General features: G+C 49.3%; 1 protein-coding gene and 1 long non-coding RNA gene across 3 annotated transcripts in view; one reads left to right on the plus strand and one right to left on the minus strand.

Moving 5' to 3' along the window:
- The first annotated feature begins 676 nt into the window (after positions 1-676).
- LOC116537710 lies at positions 677-15,040 on the plus strand. Its single transcript, XR_004263270.1, has 3 exons — positions 677-1,798; positions 7,654-8,558; positions 8,881-15,040. It is a non-coding gene; the product is annotated as an uncharacterized LOC116537710 (long non-coding RNA).
- CYFIP1 (cytoplasmic FMR1 interacting protein 1) overlaps positions 1,992-16,044 on the minus strand; it is a 105,325-nt gene continuing 91,272 nt past the window's right edge. For both annotated transcript variants that reach the window (XM_032259984.1, XM_032259985.1), the window contains 8 exons: positions 14,698-14,841; positions 13,488-13,578; positions 11,474-11,604; positions 7,299-7,371; positions 6,650-6,744; positions 5,600-5,838; positions 5,021-5,168; positions 1,992-2,706 (listed from right to left, as the gene is read on the minus strand). In XM_032259984.1, the coding sequence (XP_032115875.1) occupies positions 2,542-2,706; positions 5,021-5,168; positions 5,600-5,838; positions 6,650-6,744; positions 7,299-7,371; positions 11,474-11,604; positions 13,488-13,578; positions 14,698-14,841 (1,086 nt within the window). In that variant the 3' untranslated portion in view covers positions 1,992-2,541. The remainder of the gene's footprint in view (positions 2,707-5,020; positions 5,169-5,599; positions 5,839-6,649; positions 6,745-7,298; positions 7,372-11,473; positions 11,605-13,487; positions 13,579-14,697; positions 14,842-16,044) is intronic.

Consider the following 16,044-nt stretch of genomic DNA (forward strand, 5'->3'; position numbering starts at 1 on the left):
GAGATGGAGTCTTGCTGTCACCCAGGCTGGAGTGCAGTGGCACAATCTTGACTCACTGTGACCTCTGCCTCCCGGGTTCAAGCAGTTCTCCTGCCGCAGTCTCCCAAGTAGCTGGGATTACAGGCACGTGCCACTACGCCTAGCCAACTTTTTTTTGCATTTTTAGTAGAGACAGCATTTTACCATGTTGGCCACACTGGTCTCCACTCCTGACCTGGTGATCCGTCCGCCGCAGCCTCCCAAAGTGGTGCGATTACAGATATAAGCCACTGCAGCCTCCTCTAGTGCTTTTAATTGTGACGTTGATTTTTTATCTTACCTTGCTTCTCCGGTGGCATTTAGTGCTACACATTTCCCTCTAGACACTGCTTTAAATGCGTCCCAGAGAGTCTGGTATGTTGTGTCTTCGTTCTCATTGGTTTCGAAGAACATCTTTATTTCTGCCTTCATTATTTATTCAGTAGTCATTGAGGAGCAGGTTGTTCAGTTTCCATGTAATAATGTGGTTTTGAGTGAGTTTCTTAATTCTGAGTTCTAATTTGGTTACACCGTGGTCTGAGAGACTGTTATGATTTCTGTTCTTTCGGATTTGCTGAGGAGTGATTTACTGCCACTTATGTAGTCAGTTTTAGAGTAAGTGCCATGTGCTGAGAAGACTGTATATTCTGTGGTTTTGGGGTGGAGAGTTCTCTAGATGGCCATTAGGTCTGCTTGGTCCAGATCTGAGTTCAAGTCCTGGATATCCTTAATTTTCTGTCTCATTGATCTAATATTGACAGTGGAGTGTTAAAAGTCTCCCACAGTTATTGTGCCAGAGTCTAAGTCTCTTTGTAAGAACTTGCTTTATGTGTCTGTGTGCTCCTGTATTGGGTACATATTTAGGATAGTTAACTCTTACTGTTGCATTGATCCTCTTATCATTATGTAATGCCCTTCTTTGTCTCTTGATCTTTGTTGGTTTAAAGTCTGTTTTATCGTAGACTAGGATTGCAACCCTGCTTTTATTTGCTCTCCAATTGCTTGGTAAGTGTTCCTCCGTCCCTTTATTTTGAGCCTTTGTGTGTCTTTGCACGTGAGATGGGTTTTCTTTTCATCTTATTGTATACTTTCTAAGATAAGCACAGCTAGCACCTCTAAATCTGCAGCAGAAATGCTGGCTCCAGGGTTATTTACATTACCAAAAGCATTTTTAGGGAACTTTTTATAAGGAAAGAGAGTTGTGTTAAGCTTCTTGTCACTCAGGTTTGGCAGTACAGCAGGATGGTTCACTTTCTTTTCTGTGCCGTGTGTGATGCTTCTGGAGTTTCCAAAGGCCTATGGAAAAGTCAAGTAGGCGAGGCCCACTTTTTATGGCAACGTGGCATCCATAGAAAATGTTAGAACTGAGAAAGTTGCAATACTCCAAATAATATAGAACGACTGCCAGGTTACGCCATAAAGTGAGTTCAGTTAGTCACGCTGGCCTCGTGTTTCTCTGTAGTATTTGTTTACAATAGACAGGCGTAGCATTTTTTTTTTCCAGTTAGGCTTTTTTAGAACCTCATTGCCTTAATAATACTTTAAAGTTTGGCTTTAGTTTCTCAATTCTAAAACATGTTGATGATACTACGGGTAGTCTAGACTGATTACCTTTTATTCTGACAGGTCACGTGGACCAGCTTCAGCCACGTGAGCCCTGTGTAAAGAGGGGGACAGATGAAGGCTGGACTGAAGTGCCCCCCGGCCCCTTTCTGGAGCACCCACTGTCCCCGGCTCATCTCCTCCAACAGTGCAGGCCTCCTCCAGCTCGTGGGCACAGGTAACAGGCACTGAGTAGCCTCTTCATGTCCAGATTGGAACAGCCCACGGGGCCGTTTTATACCTCATTTGCCTGCGGAATCCTAAATATAAAGCTGTAGGTCTGAGCCGGGCCTGTTGTGCGAGCTCAGATCATAATGAGTTCCTTGCCAAGCCAAGCAGCACAGAGCTGTAGTGAAAGAACGAACACAGACAGACCTCATTAGTTTTATTTCTATATCCTTTTGGTCTGATCTCATGTTAGATTTTGTCACAACTGGATTTAGTGGAATGGAAGCAGGGGAATCAAGTTCACTATTTTCTGAAACATTGATACAAAAAAGGGATGGAAACAATGACTTAGAACTAAGATTGTTCATAAAAGGCTGTGAGAAGGATCCTTACACAAAAGCTAAGTAGGTACATTTAATGGGAACTAGTAAGGGATTTAATACATTTGCTGGTATTAAGTTTCTTACGGAATGAACCATAGCTGGCTGCCAGAACATCCCATAGAAAAACAGTAATTTTGTAAGAATGTGATGGCAACAATCAACAACAGCCAGCATGCTCCGAGTTCCTAATTAACAAAAGCATATACAATTTTAGACTAGAAAAATAAGTCAGTTTTATAAAATTAAGCTTTTAGATGAAAAGCACCCCCTTTGACAGGCACAGAGATACTGAAAAATAGTCCCTAAAAATCTCACTAAATACCGACAGAGAAGCATGCCACGCTGAGTTACGGGAGTGCAGCCCGCGCCCTCAGCTGCTGGCCAAGGACTGGTGGATGGGCGGCTGGAAGCAGCGCACGTGCTCCACTGGTGTGCTCTCCCCGTCGCCTGACTTCAGGTACTTATCCAGGATGGTGATGATCTCGTCATTGAGAATCTGGAACTTGCGAATTCGCTCCACCATCTTCTTCAAAGGCTACAACCATGAATATTAGGATGTTTTACTATTAACACCTGAACATTTATTTATTCTTCATGTTTCACAATGTTAGGATTCTTATCTTTTCTCAGAAAAATAATAGCAAACGGAATTGACACACATACTTGCTTTTTTTTTTTTAAGATAGATAGGGTGTCACTCTGATGCCTCAGCTGGCATGCAGTGGCATGATCAGCGCCCACTGTAGCCTCACCCTCCTGGACTTACTTAGATCTCCTGAGTAGCTGGGATCACAGGCATGTACCACCACATGCAGCTAATTAAAAAATTTTTTGTAGAGACGAAAAATTTTGTTGCCCAGGATGGTCTTGAACTCCTGACCTCAAGCAATCCTCCTCCTCCTCAGCCTCCCAAACTGTTGGGACTGTACTTATGAGCCACCACTCCCAGCCACATCCCATCTCTTTAATGCTGCAGTTGGAACAATGAATATATTTTGAATTTAGAATTCCTCTGTTGGTTTCCTACTGCTGTAGATTCATTCATATGCACAACTTACAGGCTTATTCCTTCCACATCAGCAATTAAGAATCTACTGTGTGCACAAAGCTGGGGATCTACAGATGAAGATGATGATGTCAGTGGACAAAGGCCCATCAACTAAGACAAGTTTTAGACTTCCAGTGTGGAAATACTGATAGGATGCTTTGACAGACCCTCCTGCTACAACAGCAATAGAGAATGTGAATAAACAACATCCGCGCAAACCAAAAACTTCGAAAAGCACTGCTGGTTCTGCCCATGGCAGGTGGTAAGGGGGCAGCCAGTGCCCTGAGTGGATGGGCAGCTGCAAGTGCGCGTCTCCGGAGGAAAGCAATCTAAATTAAGTCCAATTAGATAAAGACCCCCCAGTAACCCAACACGCAAGGAAAGGGCAGTTTTAAACACCACCAAGGCCTTCAGATATTAGAATGAAAAGATACAGAATATAGAATACATGAACTGGATAAAGAAGAGAAGGAAAAAATTCAGTTAAGACAATAAAACTGTCAGTTACCACCAAGATTTGAAGAGCTGAGGAGAGTTAACTAAGACGTGAAGACAGTACTCTGGATACAGCTCTGGGAGCCATGGAAATGGTGTGGGAGAGGCCCACGACCTGGAGCCTGTGACTGCGCCGCCCTCTGCTGCACGGAGCCTGGGTGGGTGTGGTTAAACCTGGACTGTTAGACAGGGAGAGTATCTGGGTTGTCCTCTCAGTATCATGTCAGGAATGTTCTCTGGCTAGCAGCAGAAGACTAGAAGCTGAGGCTGCCCCATCCACTGTTGCTGGAGGGAGCCACCTGGAAAGCATGAGAAGGAAGGGTGACCCAGTCCTACAGCTGCAAGCTGTGCCTAAGCCTGAAGGCCTCCGGGGTGAACACGACACCTTGGACACATTGATTTTGACTTCATGAGACCAAGCAGACGACCTAGCTGAGCCCGGCTGTACCCCGGCATCTGACTTAGAGATCTGTGAGATCATCAGTGGTGTTTAAACTGCCAAGCCTGTGGCAACTGATGTTATGGAAGCAACAGAAAACTAATTCAACAGGGCTGGGTGCGGTGGCTCACACCTGTAATCCCAGCATTTTGGGAGGCCAAGGTGGGTGGATCACCTCAGGTCAGGGGTTCGAGATCAGCCTGGCCAACATGGTGAAACCCCATCTCTACTAAAAATGCAGAAATTAGCCAGGCGTGGTGGCGGGCACCTGTAATCCCAGCTACATGGGAGGCTGAGGCAGGAGAATGACTTGAACCCGGGAGGCGGAGGTTGCAGTGAGCCGAGATTGGGCCACTGCACTCCAGCCTGGGCAACAAGAGCAAAACTCTTGTCTAAAACAAAACAAAACAACTAATTCAACAGAGGGATGTGAAGAATAGAATGAGAAGGTCTAATACATGTCTAACTGAAGTCCTGAATGGCAAGAATAGGGAGAATGGAAGGGAAGCTGAGTATTTTCCAGAATTCAGCTATGAGGAATCCATAAAATGACAAAGACAAAAGGCCTTTAAAGCAGCCAAAAAACACACTTTTGAATTCTAGGGAGCCTGAAGACTGGAATAGTTGCCAAAGTTCTGTAAATGCAGATCCTGTAACAGTTGAAGTAAATCTTAAGTACCTTGAGAAGGAAAATGGAACAGTGAGGATTTTCTCTGCCAGAATATGCTTTACTGGCCAATTATATCTAGATTCATTTTGGGAATGAAAAGAACGTTTCTGTTGGTGGTACCTTAGGTACTAGGTCAAAAAACATTCACCGAAACAAGAACATGTAACATAGATAGCAGGAGATTTTCATCCACATACCACATTTTTAATAATCTCGTCTTTGCCATCATGTTTCTGGACTTTAAGTAGATGGTAGCAGAAATCCAGCACAGCAAAACGCCGCTGCTGCCCAAGAAGTACGATGATCATACAGCCAGCCCAGTGTAGCCCATCACCAAAGCACTGCCTAGAAACAAGCAGAAACACAATGGGAGGTGAGTGACATGTTACCAAGTCTTCTCTGTCTCCAGATGGCAGTGAGCAAGCCATCTGCATTACTGTCTGTGCCACGCAGCAGCTGGCTGTTGCCTCATTTTGGTAAATACCTTTTTTGGGCTCTTCCGGTGTGCTACTTCCTAATGCTTTTTAAGTCATATCCCCTCTGTGGTGAATGACTTACAGACCTCCCACCTAGAAAAATGCACGTCCAACTCGTATACAATTGCTGTGGTTCAGAGACTCCCAGAATACTAGAGTCCTGAGTCAGCTCTTCAGCATCAAGGAAGAATCCCCGCTGAGAAGGCTGAACAGTGACCTTCTGGTCACTTCCCCAGGAGCACGGCTGGCCTAACACCCTGCCCTGCTGTGGGCTCCATCCTGCTCTGAGCACACACTTACTCGACTGTGAACTCGTGTGTCCCTACGGGAATGCAGTACACAAACTGCATGGCACTCCACAGCCTGTGGAACTCCACACACTCATCCACATGCATGACCCCATTGCTGGGCAGAGGCCCGCGCCAGATCGGGTCATCCAGAAAGCTCCGGATCCGCGTCAGGATGACCTCAAACATGGACAGGCCGCAGCACAGGCGCTCCTTGGTCAGCAGGTCCCCCTCTCTCGCGATGGCAATTTGCTGCAGGAGGAACAAGCGTAATGCTGTGGGCCCTGCAGGCATTCAGCTACTCCACGTCCTGTATGTTTTTTGGAGACAGGATTTCGCTCTGCTGGTCAGGCTGGGGTGCAGTGGCATAATCATACCTCACTGCAGCCTTGACGTCCCAGGCTCAAGCGACCCTCCTGCCTCAGCCCTCCCAGGGACTGAGAGGACAGATGCATGCCGCCACACCTGGATAATATTTATATTTTTTGTAGAGACAGGGTTTTGCCATGTTGTCCAGACTGGTCTCGAACTCCTGTCTTGGCCTCCCAAAGTGCTGGGATGACAGGAATAAACCATGGCTCCTGGCCCTGGAAGCATGTTTTGGGTGGGGTAGGTTTGCTGGCATCTAATGTGGAGGCCAGGGATGCTGCTAAACATCTACCATGCACAGGACAACCCAGCCCCCACCATAAAAGAGTTACCTGGTCCCAAATGGCTGAGAAACCCTTACTTAGCATAAGCTGCTGGCTCACTGTGGAGCTCTGCCCTGACACCTTGCCTCATTTCTTCCGTTCTTAAACACCTGTGGAAAAGCCTTCTTCATGACGGGCTGGACACTAACAAGTGACATCTATAAGAGTCTTACGTGCCAGGTGATGTGCTAAGCCCTTTCCCAGCGTTAGCTCACTTTAAGTCCCCGACCACCCTGGGAGGCAGTCCGGGTGCACACCCAACTTGCGACACTGGATTTCACGATGCCTTTCATTCTGGCTCCCAATCGGGCTGCCTGGCCTGACGTGGATGCCCAGCTGGCAACAGCCACAGCCGCCACAGCACACATTACCTGAGGGGTCCCCAGTCTTTCGATCAGTGGGACAAGATGCAGCGGGGCGTACTTTGACTCTAGTCTCTTCATTTTGGCATCAAGTCTCTCCCCCTCTGCAGTGGAAAAAATACTTTACTATATTCTGCTCCTTTGTATGAAAGGGTAATTGCAAAAGTTTAAATTTGTTTAAAAAACAAAAGATTTTACAGTTAACATTATGTATACACATTTTCTTTAAAAATTATCTTAGGAACTTGGCTCAGTTAACATTTTATTTCAAACTGGCAGGACTGATTATCTGCTCAATATTCATCTTTCACTTACTATTTCAAATGTAATCAAAAGCTGAAAATGGCACAGTGAGCCCCGATGATCCACCACAGCAATTAACTCATGGCCACTCTTTGCTTCCTATATACCCATCTCCCCCTGCGATTAATACTTGGAAGCAATTCTAAGACGTCGTCGGATCATTGCAGCCCTATTTCTCAGACTTCACGTAACTAGGTTCTGTACACTCCTCATTACCCCTGCATATGATTAAACAGGCACCAAACCCTCAATCTGCACTGGCCCTTAGTTCTCTGGCTGCACAGAGGTAGGTACCACTCCCACAGATGGCAGTCTGGACAGCTGGGGGGCGGGGAGGGGGAGTCCGCAGGCTCACCTTTCACATGGACTCGCGGCAAGATATTCTGGAAGGGAGCCGCATGCAGGAGGTCGCAGACTTCTTCTAAAGACTAGAGCAGAGAAAGAGAAGGGCACACTAGGGAGACAGAGAGAGAGCTGGTGCTGAAAACAAAGAGCCTCTTTGCCTTTTACATGAATAAACTCTTCTTTGTGATAATGGAAATGCTTCTGTCTGTCCTTCCACAGTGACAGCCACCAGGCCATGTACGGCTAGTAAGTACTTGGACTGTGGCTTGTGCACTTGAGGAACTGAATTTTTAATTTTAGTTACATTTAATTAATTTAAATATAGACACAGGTAAGACCCAGTGTTGAATGTGGCTCTTTTCCAGGCTTTACCAGTTTGGCAGCTCTCTCCCCATCCTTCCCTGCTAAATTTGCCACCAGGCTCTTAAGAAACACAGGGTATGATGAGACCCCACAGCACTGACAGAAGGCAAGGGCATCTTCAAACAAGGGAGGTGGGAGGAACAGGGAGGCCCACCCCGGTGTCCACGCCCACTCATTCTCCACAGAGCTCAAAATAAAGTTGTGGGTCGTCATGCTGAACCTACTAATGGGTCACAAACTCCTTTACGAGGTAATAAAAACCCCACGTGAGGCCCATTCTCCAGGGTAATGCGTATGTAGAGAAAATGCACCTCCAGGATCACGGGGATGGCAGAACCCCAAAAATCGACCATGGACCCAAAGACGCTAAAAAATAGTTCAACTGCTGTTCATCTTTAGAGGAGAGGGCTCTCAGGCCACCACAGTGCGCACAAACACCCCACAGAGCAGACAGAAGATGATGGGGCCTTCAGTGCCTCCTACGCTACAGCCATGCTGAAATCTTGAGGTTCCACAGGAGTAAAATAATTAAACAAAGAAACAGCTATTAGAAAACGGAAGAAATGCTGACATGAGATTTTAACTTCTGAGGACCTCCCAGAGATGATGGCAAAACTAAAACCAAGAGGAAGAAAAGCAGACTTTTCCATACTCATCAATGTCAATCCAGTGCCAGCAGCCGGCCAGACGCCGTCTGCTCCGCGTCTTTCCCTAAGCTGCTAATGCAGCATCAGACTCCATCCAGAAGCCAACAGAGGGCCAGCTGCTGCCGTGACAACGCTCAGGAACTGTCTGAGCTAAGAGACTGTCCCAGTGAATTCCGTCCTGCCTGCTCCAAACGTGTGGTTCTGTAATTATTTAATGTCCATCCAAGGACTCCCTGACATTCATTTTGTAGGTAAAGAAAGTTGCAGGCTGGGCGCGGTGGCTCAAGCCTGTAATCCCAGCACTTTGGGAGGCCGAGGCGGGTGGATCACGAGGTCAAGAGATCGAGACCATCCTGGTCAACATGGTGAAACCCTGTCTCTACTAAAAATACAAAAAATTAGCTGGGCATTGTGGTGTGTGCCTGTAATCCCAGCTACTCAGGAGGCTGAGGCAGGAGAATTGCCTGAACCCAGGAGGCAGAGGTTGCGGTGAGCCGAGATCACGCCATTGCACTCCAGCCTGGGTAACATGAGTGAAACTCCGTCTCAAAAAAAAAAAAAAAAAAAGAAAAAAAAAGAAAGTTGTGAGTTTATCTTATTTCCAGAAAGGACAGCTGGACAGAAAAGAAACCAGCTGTAATGGGTCCTTGCCACTATCTAAATCAGTGCCACATGCTGTCTCTCCTTTAGGAAAGCCTGGGTCTCACCTGGCCAACCTGAGGCCAGTGACCAGACAGCCATCCTCAGGCTTGGACATCCACAGAGGCTGTGGTTTGGATGTTGTCTGTTCCTGCCAGAATTCATGGTGAGACTTAATTGCCAATGTAGCAGAGTGTTGGAAGGTGGTCAGTCTGAGAAGTGACGGATTTCTTACAAGACTGGGTTCATTCTCCCACTGCTGGATTAGTTCTTGCCGGAATGGGTGAGTTCCTGTGAGAGCAGCTTGTTGGAAACAAGGTTGCCTTTCACATTTGTTGGCTTTGCATACCCCCACCTCCCTTTCTGCCTTCCCAGCAGCTGAAGCAGCATGAGGCCCTGACAGATGAGCTGTCTGATCTTGGACTTCCCAGCCTCCAGAGTCATGAGTCAAATAAACTCCTTTTCTTTGTAAATTACTCAGTCTCAGGCACGGCTACAGCAACACAAGACGGACTAAGACAGCAGATGAGACGGGGTACACCTGCTGTACGCCCAGCTTGCTAGTCAGGAGGGAAGGCAGGAGAGGCCTCAGGAAACGCCACCCATGAAGGGAATATTCCTACATTAAATATTTAAAATTCATAGCGAGAGATTACATTTAAATGGATGCTTCCTAACATCTCTGGCTTTTAAAAATTCACAATTATTTGGGGAATATGTCTTTAGAGCGGGGCCACCCTGGACACTGGCTTCTTGCTAGCCTGAACACAGGTGGGTTCTCCATGTTGTGCCCCTCACACTCGCAGTGGGGAGGGCAGCATGGGAGGGGACGCTCACCTGGGGCCCCACCAAGCCTGTGGGTGGCCGGGACAATTAGGGCCTGAGGCTGCCTCAGTCCCTCTTTGAAACCATTTAGGGGTCTGCTTAGGAGTGCGAGGATATGGGGCAATGGAGGCGGTCGGCTCCCAGATGCGTCAGGCCTGACCTGGAACTCCCCTGACATGTGAGCCAACGCACTCTTTTACTGGCTCACAGGCAGGTGTGAGGCGGATGGTCCACAGGCTCAGTCCCCAGAGGCCCAGACAGCAGTCTGTCCCTGTTCTTCCCAAATACAACTCTGCCTTTGCAAAGCTACCGGTGACCTGAAGACAAGAGACTGCTTTGAGAAACAACACAGGAAAGGTCTCCCCAGGCAGCTCTGGAGACGCAGTGCAGTTCCTATGCACAAGCCAGTACGCTTCGCCAGGGCGTGTGGCAAACCAATCCGAAAATGGCAGAGCAAAGAGCCCTGGGGAGGAACATGCTGATGAAGAGGAGCCAGGCTGGGAACACGCCGAGGTGGGAATCCAGTCTTGCCAGAAACAATGAACAAGACGACATGCTGTGATTCAGAGACAGACCCCTGGACCAGCTGGTGCGGCAGGAAGCCGGGAGACAGGGCAGTGTGCCCACGAAAAGCGGGCAGGCGGCAGGGGAGGAGGAGCCCTTTAGCCCCTAGAGGAGGGACAACAGGGTCCCCACTGAGAAAGACGCACGCTTCCTCCGCATCTCACAGCACACACAAAGGCCAACTCCAGAAGGATTATAAACTTCCATGCAGAAGGCAGAGCTCAAAATCTGATCCCAAGGCAGGGAAAACAGTTTTAAAAAGATACTACAAGTTCTGTGTAAACATGGTAGATTAAAAAATAAAGATACTGAAAGTGCTAATCATTTAAAAAAAAAAGGCTACATTCAAATTAAGAGCACTTTATCAAAAATCACCACTGTCAGTAAAAGGATAAGGCACAAATGGGAGAAGAATTTGCAATGTGAGCAGCACATAAAGCCTCTACACAGAGTGAGCTGTAGAAAAACAGGCACCAGAACCCAAGAGGGCGTTTCACAGAAAAAGAACGCAATGAGTGAACAGAGACGCCCACCTCGCTAGTCACGAGGGGAGGCAGGAGAGGGCCAGTGAGATTCCATTTCCCAGTCCAGGAGGTCGGACACTGAGCTGCTCTGATGTACAGGACAGGGACAGCCAGATGGCACCACAAGAAGTCAAGGAAGCAAGGTGTCCACCGTGCCACACCCTAAGGGGGTGGGCTCCCGGGGGGCCCCTTGCGCTGTCCGCCATGGGGTACATGTAGCTGCGCAGATGTAAATCAGTTGCAATTCAGTAACATTTAGCACTCAGTTCCTCAGTCACACGGAGCCGCACTCCACTGCTCGGTGGCCTCAGGCACGCAGAGAGCCCTCCTAGGCAGCCATGCTTTAGACCTCACTGGCACGCCTAATGTGTTCATTTAGATGTTGAAAACATCACATAATAAAATCGTTTTATTACGTTCACACAGAACAACATTCTTGAGACAATGAACTACAGTACATTTCTGTTTTTCAATTGTAGGGAACAAATTCAAACTAAAGTCTCAATGGTCATGAAGAAGAATGATGCTTTACCACACTGCTGCCGCCACACCCCCACTAAAGAACCCACCAAAGGAAGCCCCCCGGTGGCCAGTGGGGTGGGCCAGGCCGGATGGGCACTCACCAGGCTCTGCTCGATGAGCAGGCAGAAGAGGACGGCGTTCCCCACCTCCCGCAGGTTCTGGAAGCACACCGTCTTCAGCTCTGCATACTCCACGATGTCCTTCAGCTGGTGGTGGAAGAACTCCAGGATACCTATGGTGGTGGAAGTAAGGCGGGGTTGGGGGGCGGCGGGACCAGGACCTAGCAGCCTGGTCCACAGCTGGGCGCACCTGCTGTTCTGGCCCTGCCGTCAAGCCCGGTTCTAAGGGCGGCCACAACGTGGCATGCGCAGCATCTTCCCTGCAGCAGTGGTTCATTTGGCACTTGGGCATGTCCTCCACACACCTTGCAGCCCTGGGCCTCGGCCCTGAGGCCTCTTTTCCAGTCAACCCCCTATCTTTAGAGAAGGCTATGATGATACGAAACGTCACCACATCACAAGAAGAAAGACTGCACCATCATCCCCAGTGGGGGCAGACAAGGTATTTGACAAAATTCAGTCCCTCTTCTCAGGCATGGAAGGGGCTGGACCTAATCTGAGAAAGGGCATCTAGGAAGCCTGCAGCTAACTAACAGCACGCCCAGTGGGAGGCTGCACCCTGTGCCGGCTCCGGAGCAAGGCAGGCGTCTCGGCTGCGTCCCGGGCAGTGGAATGAGGCACAAAAAGACGTAAGGCGCAAATGCAGGACAGAAGGCCAACATCCCCCAGCCGATCTACAGCTTCAACTCCAGCCCAGTCAGAAACCGGTGCTGACTCTACAATGCACATGGCATCAGGAGGGGTGAAGCTACCCTGGGAAAAGCCAAGTGGGAGGCTCAGCAGACCTGGACCCTGGTCCCAGCAGGTCTCCCCCGAGTGCCTGTTCCCCAGGGACCAGGCCTGACCCGGCCCCTCCTGCCCTGCAGACACCGTCCCCACCCCCACTCCTCCCAGCTCTCGGCACCTCTTGGCGGGGGCGGGGATGCTTTGGCACCTGTCATCCCCAGCAAGCTTTCCCTGTGCCACACTGGGCCAGGACGGCTTCCCCTCAACATCTGAAATTTTCACCTCCAGTCATGACACAAGCATTGGTTTGAGCATCCCAGCTCCTCATCTACTTTCTTAAAATCAACTAGAATTGGATTCTCCTGAGCCAGGGTCATGCTGATGGTCACTTCCCCAGGGTGCTGAGAGGTTCCCCATGCGCCGATGGTCACTTCCTCAAAGGGACTGAGGGGTTCCCCACGTGCTCATGGTCACTTCCCCACGGGGGCTGAGGGAGACACCTTATCTTCTCCTCAAACACCAGCCATAGCCCTGGGCAGGTGCCAGAAAGCAAAACGTCCTGGGCAGTGTTCAAGGACTCAGCCAGGCTGATGGACTGCCCATCAAGACAGTGTCTCGTTGGTCACCCACATGCACACTCAAGTCACTTTACAAGACAAGGCTAGTGTTCAACTGTCCAGCTTTCAAGAAAACTCTGCCAGATAAGAGACTAAAAGCAGTTTGTTATGTGACAAAGGTCCCTGCCATACAATTTTACCGTAAGACAATGCTTTTTGAGATCACTAAAGCTGTTTATCTGCATAGCCCCAAACCAGCCCACCAGCCCACAAGTCATGCGGGCCTGTCCCTAAGAACACACCTGCCTGAGGGCCACACAGCAGGACCTGCAACTGGACGGGACTGCCTGGGGGCAGGCATGTGGCTGTCTCTGAGGCTCAAGCCCCCATAGGCCCTGCAGGGAAGCAGGACCCGGCAGTTGGTTCCCTGGCCTCAGCTGGTGGCCACTTCTTTCACAGGCCACAGGAGTGTGTGGTGTTCAGGGCCCTATTGTCTCAACTCCTGTGGGTGAATCTCTTGGGCCCCTCAGCTCTCCACCTGCAGACAGTGACCCAGTATACCTCCTTTCTGGTCGTAAGGTGCATTTGTCTGTCTACTGCCTGCTCCCGCGCGGCAATTCTAATCCTTTTCAATCATTCTGAGTTGAATTCCTTTCTGACCTCTCCCCGGACAGCACTGTGAGCTCCGCATGCCCAGAGGCGCCTGCACTCACCAGGAGAGCCATACTCGTGCCGGGGCAGGCGGCAGATCTTGGGCATCACCTCCATCAGCGTCTTCACGTACTGCAGGATGGTGCCCTGCAGCTGCGGGGGAGACAAGACAGGCTGCGTCAGCCTCCCCACCCCACTCTGCTAGCACCGGAGCTCACGCCCCGAAATGTCTGTCAGCAAAGAGCTTGGCAGTGAGCAGGCTGCAGGGTCGCGTGGCTGGGGAATGAAATCTGCCCCGAAGAGAGCAACCATCACCAGGTGGCTTCCCATGGCTGGATCCATGTTCTGAAACAGGGCTCTCCTTTGAAGATGAAGTGGCCCTGAGGTGCCACCAGGTGTCCCCCCCCCGGGGATGCCCCCGAACGAGTGAGCACGGCCAGTTGCAGGCTCCCCCAGGAAGTCATCTGTGCTCCTGGGTGCAGCTCCATGCTCAGCTGTGGTGAGGTCTAAGCTGCCACAGGCTTTGGGTCAGAGTCCCCAGTGGGGGGTCCTGGAAGAAGCTGTTTAGGTCATGGGGTGATGGCTGTGCCAAATGACCAAACTCACACGGTCTCAGGCACAGAAGATTATTAACATAATAAAAAAAGATGGGCTGGGCGCGTTGGCTCATGCCTGTAATCCTAGCACTTTAGGAGGCCGAAGCGGGTGGATCACCTGAGGTTGGGAGTTCAAGACCAGCCTAATATGGACAAACCCTAAAATAAATGTCTCTACTAAAAATAAAACATTAGCCAGGTGTGGTGGCGCATGCCTGTTATCCCAGCTGCGCGGGAGGCTGAGGCAGGAGAATCGCTTGAACCCAGGAGGTGGAGGTTGCAGTGAGCCAAGATTGAGCCACTGCACTCCAGCCTAGGCAACAAGAGCAAAACTCCATCTCAATAAATAAATAAAGACTATAAAAAGTTCTCTCTCAGTGAATGACCAATATGTTATGTACAGAAAACTAAATTCAGGCTGGCCAAGATGGCCCACATAGCAAGACCGCATCTCTATGCATACAAGTAAAGGCTCTATGGATCAGTTAAAACAGCCTGGACCCATTCTCTTGACACAAAGATGAGGCAGATATCAAACTATATATGGTTACAGGTGTTTGAAACCAAACTGAATTAATCCAGCTGTTGGAGAATCACAGTCCAGACGGGGGAGACCCCTTTGCTTGCATGCCCTGGGAATCCCGGCTGTGAAGGATGGGTGTCTAGGGACACTCACCAGGCTCTTGACGACCTTCAGCAGCTCCTCCATGACCACAGCAATACCCTGGTAGCCAAGGAGCCGGCAGATGACTTGAAAATGCGGAGGCCCCACAAAGTGCCGGTAGCTGCCGTAAATGCTGGAGTAGGCCAGGTTCAAAGCCTGGAAGACAGGGCACAGAGCTCTCAGCATGGTCGCTGCACACACGTGCTGATGAGGAATCGTGGGAAGATCAGTCACCACAGTGGCTCAGGTGAAGTCTCCTGCCTTGTAAAATCGACTGCCCTTAACTGACACAGTTACAAAACCCACTCAGCCTGCCACCGAAAAGGAACCTGCTAAAAAAAGAAAACAAAACCATTTGGTGTTTCAACATTTGTTTAACTGCCAATTTGCTAGATGCCATTTTGAAGTCTGCAATGAGAAATGAATACAACTCAGAGTCTCCCCTGCCTCGCAGTGTCCCAGCAGGATGCCGGAGGTCCGACGCTGAAGGGGCCGGGGGAGCTACCTTCTCAGAATGCACAGGGTGCCCTGGAGCTGGGAGAGAGGCCCCTGTCAGGTGGGAGGGTGAGGAAGGTAGTTAGGATGTATATTGGTCCATTTTCACACTGCTATATAGAAATACCCGAGACTGCAAGATTTATTTTAAAAAAGCAGGTTTAATTGAATCACAGTTCCATATGGATGGGGAGGCCTCAGGAAACTTACAACTATGCAGAAGTTGAAGGCAGGAAAGAGAGAGCAAAATAATCGCTTATAAAACCATCAGATCTCATGAGAACTCACTCACAAACACAGCTTATGGGAAACCACCACCATGAGCCAATCAGCTCCCACCAGGCCCTGCCCTTGACGTGGAGATAGTGGGGATTACAATTTGAGGTCAGTTTTGGGTGGGGACACAGCCAGACCTTATCCATCATTCTGCCCTGGTCCCTAGTCCCTCATCAGTCTTCACATTTCAAAACACAATCCTGCCTTCCCAACAGTCTCCCAAAGCCTTAACTCATTCCAGCATTAAGCCAAAAGTCCAAGTCCAAAGTCTCATCTGAGACAAGTTAAGTCCCTTCCACCTATGAGCCTGTATAATCAAAAACAAGTTAGCTACTTCCAAGATACAACAGGGGTACAGGCATTAGATAAATATTCCCATTGCAAATGGGAGAAATTGGCTAAAACAAAGGGGATAGAGGCTCCATGCAAGTCTGATATTCAGTGGGGCAGTCATTAAATCTTAAAGCTTCAAAATAATCTCCTTTGACTCCATGTCTCACATCCAGGTCACAATATAAGAGGTAAGCTCCTGTGGTCTTGGGCAGTTCCACCCTTATGGCTTTGCAGGATGGCTGACGTTGAATGCGG

This window comes from Sapajus apella, unplaced genomic scaffold (genome assembly GCF_009761245.1).
Source record: "Sapajus apella isolate SASKATOON/1434 unplaced genomic scaffold, GSC_monkey_1.0 scaffold113, whole genome shotgun sequence".
Classification (NCBI taxonomy): Eukaryota; Metazoa; Chordata; class Mammalia; order Primates; family Cebidae; genus Sapajus; species Sapajus apella.